The sequence below is a fragment of the Emydura macquarii genome, unplaced genomic scaffold (assembly GCF_026122565.2).
Source record: "Emydura macquarii macquarii isolate MOO-44397 ecotype Brisbane River unplaced genomic scaffold, CSIRO-AGI_Emac_v2 contig_1483, whole genome shotgun sequence".
Classification (NCBI taxonomy): Eukaryota; Metazoa; Chordata; order Testudines; family Chelidae; genus Emydura; species Emydura macquarii.
In genome coordinates, this window is record NW_027131620.1 from 11244367 (window position 1) to 11256755 (window position 12389).

Here is a 12389-nt window from a genome sequence, read left to right on the forward strand (position 1 = left end):
CTTCACGATGATTTGTGCCCACGGTCTCCTGAGATTCCACCCAGTCGCTGATTCTCAGCGATTTGCGCTCTCAGTGACTGTCAGCTCTTAGGGGGTGAACCTCAGTGCTGGCGCTGGGCAGGAGCGCTGTCCCACAGTAGATGATTTCAGGTCTAGCGAGCACAAAAGACTCCTATTGGAATCTTAATGAAATCTCTCTTTGAACAGTGTGACCAGAAGGTTAAGCCATGCCCGGGGCTCTGAGGCAGAGCCCATGCTTCCGGGCAGGAACATCTGTCTCCACCCCCTATGAACCTTCACAGGGCTCTGGCATCTGAGCCCCTTAGCCAGTTCTATTCAGGTGATAGTGAGTCTTCCACCAGAACAAGCTAAGTATAGTTCTGCTGCTCTTTGCTCATACAATAAGGTGAACAACATTTAATTACCCCTGCAATTAACACTAAAGTGGTTTGTAACTCAGCACCAGCTGAAGGGATCATTTGAGCAGTCGCATCACACTGAGCACCAAAGCAGGGTGAGTGTGCTCATGCAAATACCCGCTCCTCAGGGAAGAGGCCATTCAGACCCTGTTGACATGTGCATTAGTTTCCCCACTTGTAAAGTGAGGATAATGGTATCATTATCTATGAATCTATCCAATCCAATCTATGAATGGAAAGTGTTATATAAGACCTAAATACTATTCTACGAGAGGCACATCCAGAGGTACATTACAGAATGTGCTTCATTGAGTCGTCTTGCTGGAATAACTTGTTCTCCCAAGTATTTAAAGATCTGTCTGACTACATGCATGTTTACATATCTTTCAACTAGGAGATCAAAATGAAAGATGCAGGGCTCAGAGATGGCTTGCACATTTGTGATTCTTCCTACAGAACTCTGGATCAATAAGTCAGAAACAGAATTTTTATACGTAATGGATATAATCTTTCTCTGGTATTTCTCATGCTGTTGCTCAGTCCGGCATTCACAGACTTTTCTAAGGCTCTGTCTACACTTACCTGTGAGATTTGGTGGCGGTCGACGGGAGTTATGCAAAATACGCAAAAAACTTGCATAACTCCCATCGACCGCTGAGTTTCTCTTCTGCGCTCTGTCTTCACTGCACTGTTCCCATCGATGCAGTGCTATGCTACTTGTGTAGCTGGTCTTAGTACGTCGATTTCTGGATCAACTGAGTGGGTCTGCACTGACCGCTCAATTGATCCAGAGAAATCGATCAGATGGTGGCGAATTTGTTGCCGTCAGTGTAGCTGTAGCCTAAGTAAGCAGCATTTCTCCATATGAACACACTTTGCAGTCTGCTTAAGGACTAAAGACTCAGAGTGTTTGCCTTTTGCTGTAACTATAAAGGCACATCTGTAAACAAAGAGGGCAGATTCTCAGCTGCTATAAATTGTCCTAGCTTCACTGACTTTACTGGAGCTTTGATGATTTACACCAGTTCAGGATCTGCCCCAAAGTAGCTAAGAGTGATATTAGGACTTAACAACAGATTTTCTTTTCTTACTCATCTCATGGATATTGCTCATTCACTTACTCTGATAATTTTTCATCCCAATGAAAAATATTCTGGTGGGATTGAGAGAACAAGTAACTTTACTCAGAGCTTTAGAATAAAATGGTGTGAAACGTTACTTCATCACTTAAAATGCTTCATACTAAAGTCTGTCTAGGGCCTAGAAGAATGGCACTTTTAAAAATATGCAGAGGACCATATTCAGCTCATGGATAAGCAGACCCAACTCAGTTCATTTAAACAGACATTTAGACAAGGACAGAACTAAGACAGAGGTGGCATAAAGCTATATTCGCCCCAACCTTTCCTCCCTAGGCTGCGCCTTCTGTGCTCCACCAACCTTATTTTTTTTAAATAAGCAAAAGGGCCAAACCCTGCTCCATTCACTTATGGGAGTAGTTCTGTTGAGGACAGTGTGCCTAGTTCTGTTCCTGCTGAAGAAAATGGGAGGGAAGCGAGCAGGATTCACCAAAAGTTGCATTTGTACCATATTCCATCTAAAGGTCTAGATCTGGGCCCTTGCTACCACCACTTTTCACCTCTGTTAGCCCAGAGCAGCCACAAAACTGGCTCAACTGGGGATTGCCCTAGGTCAGCGGCTTCTATGCCATTTCCCCTCCCTGGACCTGGACATAAGGCATATTGCTGGGGAAAGGGTCTGTGGCTGGAGAGCCTCTGCAGTCCTGATTCCTTGGCTGCTGTAATGGTCTCTTGGTGTCTGTCAGAGCAGTCCTAGGTTGCAGCTTGGTGCTGGCCTAAGGACTGGAGAAGTGTATAGGTGGCTGAAAGCCACTTTCATGGCTTCTTCTGTCTGAGATGCCCCAGGTAGAGAAGGACTGGTCTGAGGATGTGGCCCAAAGCTCTTGATTTTTCGTGTTGGCCACAGATGGTTCTACAGGTAAAAGAGTCCACCTCCATTAATGTATTTTTTTGAGCTGTGGCTGTTAGCTTACATTTTATCCCTTACTCTCCTCCTAGTCTATGCAACTGGCAGGGCTGTGGAGGAGCCAGAAGAGCAGGGGTTGAAAAAGTGATGGTGGCTGGGCATCTGCTAGAAATGCTAACTGCAACTAGCTATGCAGAGCAAGGCTGGCTCATATGCTTTGTGGCCTCTGTGGTGGGGGTCACAGAGTAGCTAGATGGAATTTTATGCTACTTGAAGCGGCAATACTGTGTCAGGAATTTTAGCCTGCCTGTTAGCGTGTGATGGATGGATGGGGAAAAATGCAGCACAGAGGCTCCTCTCACCTGTTTTGGGGCTTCACCCCTTTTCTCTAAGCAGGCAAGTGAAAGTGTGATGGACACCATCTTAGTTGACACTCTGGGGGATCAAACCTTGGACTTCCAGAACTAAAAGCATAAGCTGCTATTGTTTGAGCTAAAGAGACCTAGCCTGTTTTGATGCAGACCCACATTACCTGCGTGGTGGGCATTGGAGGGGCACAGTGACCTGTGACACACAGTCACCAGCAGTAGGGGTAAATTGGTCTCTTGTCCACCCTTTATGAATTCTCTGTGGCTCTTTCCATTATAGTTTTGCAAATTGGATGCAAAAGCTTAGTAGGTTTCCCTCCCTTATTTCCACACAGCTCAGTGGAGGCAGTATAGGATCTAGAGTTACTTCCCAACCAGGTAGCTTACTGGAGCTTACTATCTAGTAATGTCTAGAGTGAAGAATTCTCAGCAGGGTTTTCTTCAGATTATTTTATTCAGATAATTTTTTTGATCAGCAAATTAAAAAAGGCCCTTATTCAGACCATCAAAGGCAAAGCATAGTACAAATTAGATGAGTGTCACCAAAAATCATTTTAAAAGGAGATGGTACATCAGATACAATAAGAGCTAACACATAGTAACTTGAGGCAGAATATCATAACAAATCAAGCTATAGAACATAAAGTTACCCAGAACTGGACACAGTTTGGAATACTAACAGCAGTAATGTACAATGTTCCCATTTTCGGAGACAGTTTAGTTTGATTGTTTCTTTGAAATGATGAGTTGTCGCAGCTGGTCTCAGTGTGACACAGCAACCAAAGATAAGACACAGTTAAACTAATAAAACGTTTATAAAAGGTTGTAATATTTCAGAGGTCATTGGATGCTGAGGACCTAAGGTGATCAAATAAATATTCTAGACAAGTGCATTATACATGACAGTAGAATGTACCAGGAAACAACAAACAAACTAATGAAATGTCTTGAAACTAAACCAAATTGGTTCCTCAGAGCCAAATCAGTAGATTTTGAAATGTCTGACGAGAATATATAACAGTATATTTACATATGCCTTTGTCTGTTGCCTCTATTTCTTGAATTTTAGAGTAGGAAATTATCAGAAAGGTGCCAATTTTCACAATCTAGCATTGTCTTGCATATTACCTGTCCATCATATTATACAGAATACATTTACAGTGTACATTCAGTGATACAAACTATTTGAAGGTCACTTATATATTTTGCTTCTATGAAAATCACAGGCCACTTTTTAATTTTGTAGGTTAAAGCATGCTGCGCATTTTTAAAGACTGCCAACTTGCACATAGAGTGTTTGAAAAAGATTTGCAAACAGTGGATTTGATTCTCCTTCCATGCCAGAAGGATAAATAAGGAGTCATTCTACTGAAGTCAATGTGTTTATATCAATGTACAGCCAGTCTAAACAAGAGGCAAATCAGGCGCACTGACATATCTCCCATCCCAAAGATGTTTTATTTTACCTACACATTTTATTTCTTACAGACGTTTTTCTCAGTCAAATTGCTGTCTGTAAAAAGTCAGTTTGCAGCATGACAAAAACTAAGTTCAAAGTAAAATGTATTTCAGCTACTTTCCATGTTTCATTCCATGTTTTCTTTGAAACCCTCTAGAGACAGATCTAATTAATAACTTCTCATTAAAAGGTGACTTTCTATCATTTGCTTTAATGATCTAACAATACATTTCTCAATATATGATTACTAAGTTATTTCAGTGATATGATGTCCATGTACAATAGATAAGAGTATAAATGTTTAGTTAGACCAAACCACTTTAACTTAGCAGCGAGCTGATTTGTTCACACTGTTACTTAAACAATATGTAATTGCCTTGGTTTTCTTAAAGGAATAATTCAGCATTTCAGGTGAAATGTTGTATGTGTGAAAGTACCTACAAATGTTGTTACTTGTCAGTGTTCCGATTCCTCTTAGAAAGGAACAGCTTTCAGTAGATATCAGAGAAGCTCCTTTAGATTATACTGACTTGGTTGACAATGGCATAACAATAAAACACCATGTTAAAGAGTGTCGAATGTAGCATTTACTTCACAGATTCATTTTTCAGAGTGATTGGACTCTGAGCTATTTTGCAAAACACTCTGGCTTCACTTCTCTTATGACTGTGTGAACACCAGCAAATGACATAACTTGCCTCACTTTTTTTTTCCCCTTTGACAAATTTTCTAAAGATATCAAGTAAAATCTTTGTTTTATTATTTTTCCTGTACCCTTCCTTCCTTCACAGTCTGTAATGTGGAGCTGCTGATTCAGTTTACTTTAGATGCTGATTCAGTGTGCGAATACACTTTCTATACCAAGGACAGAACCAGACGTTTACAGAATGCACCGTCCCACACTCATGCCATAACAGCAACATACTATCTCTTTGAATGTCTTTCTCATTTCCAAGCTCCTGAAAGCATAAATTAGGGGGTCAATTACTGAATTGCACATAATCAGGACTAGATATGTGTTAAAGTGTGAGGTGTAGCAAACACAGTGTGGGTTTGTGGGGCAGGAAATGATGAGAATGAGATGAAGAAAGAAAGGTGCCCAGCAAACAATGAAGACCCCAAGTAATATAGTGATGGTCACAGCCCCCTTCATACAGGTACGCTGATGGGGAACCCCATCCACTGGGAGGGCTGCAATCCGTTTAACATGCAGGCGTGCAAACAAGAACATGTGAACATAAAGGGAGGCCATGAGAAGAAGCATGGTAAAGAACATGGTGATGAGACAGACAATGACAGTTTTGCTTTCCGAATAGACAATGAACATGATGCCGCAGATTATGCAAGCAATCCAAATAACTACAATTAAAGCTAAAGCTTTCTTTACTGTCATGATGCTATGATAACGGAGAGCATAGAAAATAGTAATGTACCTGTCAATAGCTATAACCAAGAGGTTGCAAATTGAGGCTACCAAAGCGATACAGATCATTGAGTCAAAGACATTGTCCATATGCTGGATTAAGTGGTCATCAATGATCAAGTAGTCATTGCTCAGGATTGCAATCATGATAGTCTCCAAGGCATTTGACATGCTCACAAGCATGTCTGCCACTGCCAAGCTACACAGGAAAAAGTACATGGGGGAATGTAGGTTTCCATTCTTCAGCACTGCGAGGATTACGAGGATGTTTTCCAGCAGGCTGATGATCCCTAAAGTCAAGAAGACCTCGGCTTTAATGAAGACTTGCTCACAAAATCCATTGCTGTTCCTGTTGCTGAGGAGGATAGAGTTGTTGTAGTCCGCAGTGGTATTAACCAGTACAGGCTGAAATGTAAGTGTAGTATTCATTATCAACAAGGGGCTTGAGTTCACAGGCGATTATGGAACAGGCATCAGTTCGGTTTAAAAAAAAATCCTTCCAAAATTTCTCTGTGTTTATCGGATGGGATCGGATAGGACTTTGTTTTTGTTACAAATATAGATATATAAAGTCTTTTTGTTTTAAAATGAGTTTTGTGTCAAACATTCAAAGACTCTATTTTTCTCCCTCAAATCAAAGTGAACAGCAAATTTTCAGTCATTCTTCTGGGAGAGAAAAAATCAGCAGCATGTTACTCTTTTTCTAGTTCCCTTGATGATTAAAAGTGAATAGCTTTCTTATCTGTTACCATGAGCTGGGACCACTGCAGGGCTTCCTGGTTGGAAAGCATGTTGCAGCTCAGTTGAAATACCTCTAGCTGTTTCAACTGCAAGAAGGGGGTGGGAGGAAAGAAAAATCAAGGAATTTATACATTCATGAATGGAAAAACAACTCCTACTTAGTCTTCTGTGCAGCACAATAGCCATTGGAGAGCAAGCACCTTCCTGATTGACAGCTATAAACACCAGGTACAGCATCCCCACTGAAAAGTCCTTTTTACTAAGATGTGAAACTATCTGGCGCCCTCTGCGGATCAGAGAGACAATCTGTTTTCATTTTAAAATATAGAACTGATTTGAAAACAGAGGCTCCGTGACGGGTTGGGAGTGGGGGAGCCCTTCGCTACTCCAAGAGGTGCCACTCCATGATCTGGTAGCACCTTGCAGTGGTGGCAGGACAGCCAGATGTGGCTACCTGCCCCTACTGTGAAGGAGACGCCCTACAAGTGCACAGAGGCAGGAAGTCTGGGACTCCCCTCTGGTCCCATCTGAGTAAAAGGCACACTGAGAGTGCCGAGGGGTATTAAGAACCACACCACAGAGACACCAACCCCTTACTACCTGCCTCCATCCAACCCAATACTTGAAGGCTCCCCAGCCACCCGTTCTTTATGTGCTCAGGTTTGGCCCCCACGCCTCACCAGGGCCCTGTTTTGCAGGAGTGGGACTGGATGTCACTGTGTCTGCAAGCAATGTGGGAGCAGACTCCTAACTTAACTGTTCTCTCAGGGTGGGGGTACAGGGATGGGAAGGAGGAGCTGCAGGCTGTGCTAGGTGCTTTGGGTGTCGTTCCTCTGTACCAGCTAAAGGTTATTTTACCTCTGTATTCAAACTGGTGTGGCCACTGCTGGAATACTGTGGCCAGTTCTGGTGTCCACAGTTCAGGAAGGATGTTGACAAATTGGAGAGGGTTCAGAAAAGAGCCATGAGGATGATTAAAAATATTGGAAAACATTCCTTATAGTGAAAGATTCAAGGAGCTAAATCTAGTTTAACAAGGAGAAGGTTAAGGGGTTACTTGATTACAGTCTACAAGCAACTACATGGGGAATAAATTGTATTTATTTATGTTTATTTATTTATTTATTTAGCTCTTCAATCTATCCGATAAAGGTGTAACATGATCCAAGGGCTGGATGTTGAAGCTAGACAAAGTCAGACTGGATATAAGGTGTACATTTTTAACAGCAAGAGTAATTAACCATTGGAACAATTTACTAAGGATCGTGGTGGATTCTCCATCAGTGGCAATTTTTAGATCAAGTTTGGATGTTTTTCTAAAAGATATGCTCTATGAGGAAGTTCTGTAACCTGTGTTATATAGGAAGTCAGACTAGCTGATCACAATGGTCTCTTTTGGCTTCTGAATCTATGAACCAGGATTTACACTGGGAGAAAACAATGTAACCTGGGCTGAAACTGACCTATGTATTCAGATTCACTGGACCCAAAATTTTTAGATGTGTTCACATAAGATCATCTGAGTGTCTTATCCTTAGGCAAAGAAGAGCCTGGGGCAGATACTTATGACTCAGGTTATTTTTGGGTAAGGCCAATGAGAATGAATTGAAGTCTGTTTCATTTTCTTTTATACTGAAATACTGTGCAGTGAGATTTCATATTCTTTGCCACTGAAGTATAACACAAATTATTTGCATTCATCTAGCTTTCCTGTCCAGCTGCCCCAAAGGTTTTTATGCCTTCTAAACTCTGATTTACCATTGAAACGCTAATGACACATTCTAATGATCCTCCATGTTTTTAATCTCATATAATGTCTGCACTCAAATTATACATCACATGTGCCTCTTGCTTTCACTAATTTTTTAGTATAAATTTTTTTCCACTTGACAAGTATCTCCAATGTTTTGTTTCCTGTTGTTATTGCAATGGAAAATAGCAATAAGTGTGTGAATAAATTAACTGATGAAAGACTCTGGGTAACTTCACGCACACTTCCAGTTTCATTTCAGAAATGCTTTCATCTAATTGTTGCAGAAGCTAGCCATCATGTTTCTTGTTTCGTCTTCATTTTTTCAGAGTCTCTTGGTATTTGTTTACACGATTTTGCTAGGTTTTTTTTGTTAGTTCTGTTTTAATCACACCAGTGCGGTGCCAATAATTTCTGCAGAATAACCAAGAATGGAATTTGGCCAAATTGTTACTGATTTTCGAGAGGGCAGATGGCTTTGTGATGAAAACACCAGACTGGGACCCAACAGGTTTGGGTTTAATTGTCTGTTCTGCCACAGACTTCCTCTATAACCTTGGAATAGCTGCTCAGTCTTTCTATGCTTCATTTTCCCTACTGGAATATGGGGGCAATAATTCTTCTTTTCTACCATCCTTTGTCTCTGTTTAGATTATTAAGCTATTTGGGGAAGCAGCTGTTGTCTGTATGATTTTACAGTGCCTATCATAATGGGACCACAGTCTGAGTCTGGGCCTTTAGGTGTTATAAAACAAAAAATAAACATTCTCACCACAAATGCTGAAGTTTATACAAGTTCAGTGGCTGAGGCAGTATTTCCTAGTGGTTGGAGCACTGGACTAGGACTCAGGAGACCTGGGTTCAGTTCCCACCTCTGCTACTGGCCTTTAGGGTAATCTTGGGCAATAAACTTTTCTTCCTCAGTTTCCTCATCTGTAAAATAGGCATAACGATACTGATGCTGGTTGTGATGCCCTTGGAGAGCTGCTGATGAAAAGATAGACATTATTATTAAAAATGTAACCATTTTCACCCAGTTCACATTCTGAACCAAATTTTCAGAGGAGCCTCTGAAACTGAGCCTAAAACCAGGTGCATTTGTACATTCTGAAGACTTGATACAAGAGATTCTTTGTGACTCTTTCATACTCCTCCTTGCTCTGTCTATGCTGATTCTCTCTGTCCTGGCTTGCAAATCAACTTTGGCTCAGATTTTCAAAAACTGCTTGGCCTGTGCAATTGAATGTGCACAATGGATGTGTTAAGTGTGTGCTACTATGCTCATATATACCATGGTAGCATACACTATCAGGTATCAGCATGCACAAATGGCTAACTGAGCATCTTTGTCCATTCATTCATTTGCATATGCAAATACCATTATGTGTGCATTTTGTACAGGCAATTACATGCCTGAAGTTTGTAAAACAGTTGACCCCTTTTCTGTTTTAACTCTGCAGAATTCAAAATTGCTATTTTATAATAAGTAATGCAGCTTGTGAATTTTTGCTCTGGATTCTCCATTTTAACTTGTAGACAAATATAGAATCATGGAAACATAGGACTGGAAGGGACCTCGTGAGATCATCTAGTCCAGTCTCCTGCACTCATGGCAGAACCAAGCATTGTATAGCATTATCCTGACAGCTGTTTGTCTAACCTGCTCTTAAAAACCTCCAATGATGGAGATTGCACAATCTCCATAGGCAATTTATTCCAGTGCTTAACTACCCTGACACTTAGAGACTTTTTCCTAAAGTCCAATCTAAACCACCCTTGCTGCAATATAAGCGCATCCTCAGAGGTTAAGAAGAACAATTTTTCTCCCTCCCCCTTGTAACAACCTTTTATGTACATGAAATTCACTCACCCCAACATTAGTACTCGAATCCTGATCATTCAGCAGGGGGAGCTCCTTCTCCCCCTCTCAAACTGCCCTGTTCATCAGCTCCCCTTGCTCGCTTAGCCTCTGGCTTTTAAGGCCTTCTCTCCTAGGTCAGCCCAACCCCCCGTTAATCATGCAGGGGGAAGGTGATCACAATATATTGATATTGAGTCACTTAGAGAGTTCAGATGCTAACCTAATGATACATCCTGAAGTGCTGAGTCCTGCTGTTCTGTAGTGTATAAATGTCCTATAACAACAAGTGACCCAATTAGGGTGGATTTTCAAAAGCATCAGAGTCACTTAGGTGCACAAGTCTCGCTGATTTCCAATGGCACTTATTCTCCTAAGCCACCTAGGCAGTTCTGAAAATCCTACATGTAATATTTTATAAACTGCTCATTGTCAGTAGATATGGTGCCACAATAAGAAATTAATGTACCTTATTAATTGGGAGCGTCTAGCTCAGCTGCAGATGACTTACAAGGCATGTCACTTCTTTTTGAACCAAATTTACCTTCAGCCCAGACAACCCGTTTATTTTCATCTTTATTATTGTAAGTTATTGAAATCAGACGTGCTGAATCAGGAAACTGAAGCAATCAAAATTGTTGAGTTGGGGCACAGAACCTGATTCCAGGCTTTCTCTTCTGATCATTGATGTTACATTCCTTTTGCTATGCATTTCAAAGAGCCATGTCACAGATTTGTCGAGCTGTGAGCTCTGACTTCAGTTCTGGAACCAAAAGACATTAAATAAATTCACTTTGTTGCAGAGTTAACTTCCCAATGTGTCATACAGCCTACATGCATTTTGCACTGAGGGCAGCAAGTGCAAATTGAATTTGTTATGCTCCAGAGTGAATTAATAGTACTACCAACCAAGCAATTTATATGTTAAAAGTGGTGAGGGCTTGGAACCCCGATGCCTGTGATGTTTCTAATGCTTGCAAGCTCAGGGTGAGGTTAATAAAGGTCAACAGAAAAATTAAAATGAGAGAAAAGCTGTGTCTGCATAAAAGATAATGGCACTTCGGCTTCTCTGCACTTACAACACTGGAGAAGCACTGCTATGGTGCTCAGTGAAAATGCTACCAATGCCAACGGGATGACTTTGTGGGTCCCGATTGGCTTAGCCAATTTCACATGTTGCTAGTTATAATTGGATATTCAGAAAACTCCACAATTCATGTGCCCAAAAGCACCATCCCAGCTCTCTCACCTACCGCTCTTCCAATAATGTACTTAAGTCGTCACACACACAGAATCTTTGTGCAGTGTGACCAGGGAATGAGACAGATATTAATGTATTAATTTTCCTTTGCACAGAGTGGAGGTTTTGGCACTACCGATGAAATAAGACGTTTGAATGAAGAGGTGCAGGTGGCAATTCTCCACAGGACTTACCTCTCTCTGGGCTTCCAGGAGGCTAATTGATCCTTTCTCCTTCTGCAATCATTTGGGGTGTCTACCTTGAAGGCCTCTTCAAAGCTGAGGGCAGCTAAAAACCAGAAATCCTGGCCCACTCGGAAAGGTAATTTTTCAGAGTCTAGAGGCCACAATTCTACTGCTGGACCTGTTCTGCGTTTGAATGCCAGCCTACTGCTTAAATGTTTTTTAATTAGGGGAAAAAAATTTGTAGCCCTATGATGAAATTTTTTCAAGTGCCTAATTGACTTAGGTATTGAAGAGCCATTTTTCAAAAGGGACTTAGGGCTAGATCCACAAAGGGATTTAGATTCTTTAAAGTGGCAGTTGGGCCTCTAAGTCTCTTAGGTTCTTTAAAATTTTACCCCTTGTCTAATGTTATCTGTAGTTTGCTTTAATCATGCCACTACTATACATCTTGAAATGTCACTTTCATTTCAGTTTAGTACTCTGTGAAATACTAGGCACATGCTTTAATATCCTTCTATACCAGGGCATGCCTAACTGCTAACTTTGAATGCTTGTGGCTTCCTCAGAATGTAAGTCCTCCAAATATCAAATTAATCCCCAGCCCTTAAATCCCTCATCTGGTAGTAAACATAACATGTGCCTCTCACTACACGCTTTAATGATGGCTCTAGGAACAGCCATGGATACTATCAAAGTTCTTCTGAGGTGTGAGGGTAAAAATGGACACAAAGAAGCCCATGTTTAACATAGAAAATCAACTGGTGTCTCATGCCAACACATGCACCAGTCAGAGAACATTCAGGAATGCTCTTCGGCTTCATCACCAAAGGTGAAATCCTGGCCCTAATGAAGTCATCGGCAAACTCTCATTGATTTCCATGGAGCCATAATTTCATTCTATATTCCCTCACCCCCCCTCCCAGCTAGTCAGCCATCTGTTGTGGGCTAACTGATAAAGTT

General features: G+C 41.2%; 1 protein-coding gene across 1 annotated transcript; it reads right to left on the reverse strand.

Annotated features, from left to right (window-relative positions):
- Positions 1-5112: 5112 nt before the first annotated feature.
- Positions 5113-6084, reverse strand: MC3R (melanocortin 3 receptor). The gene has a single exon (XM_067554628.1). The coding sequence runs from the start codon at positions 6082-6084 to the stop codon at positions 5113-5115; it is 972 nt and encodes a 323-aa protein (XP_067410729.1).
- Positions 6085-12389: the final 6305 nt, after the last annotated feature.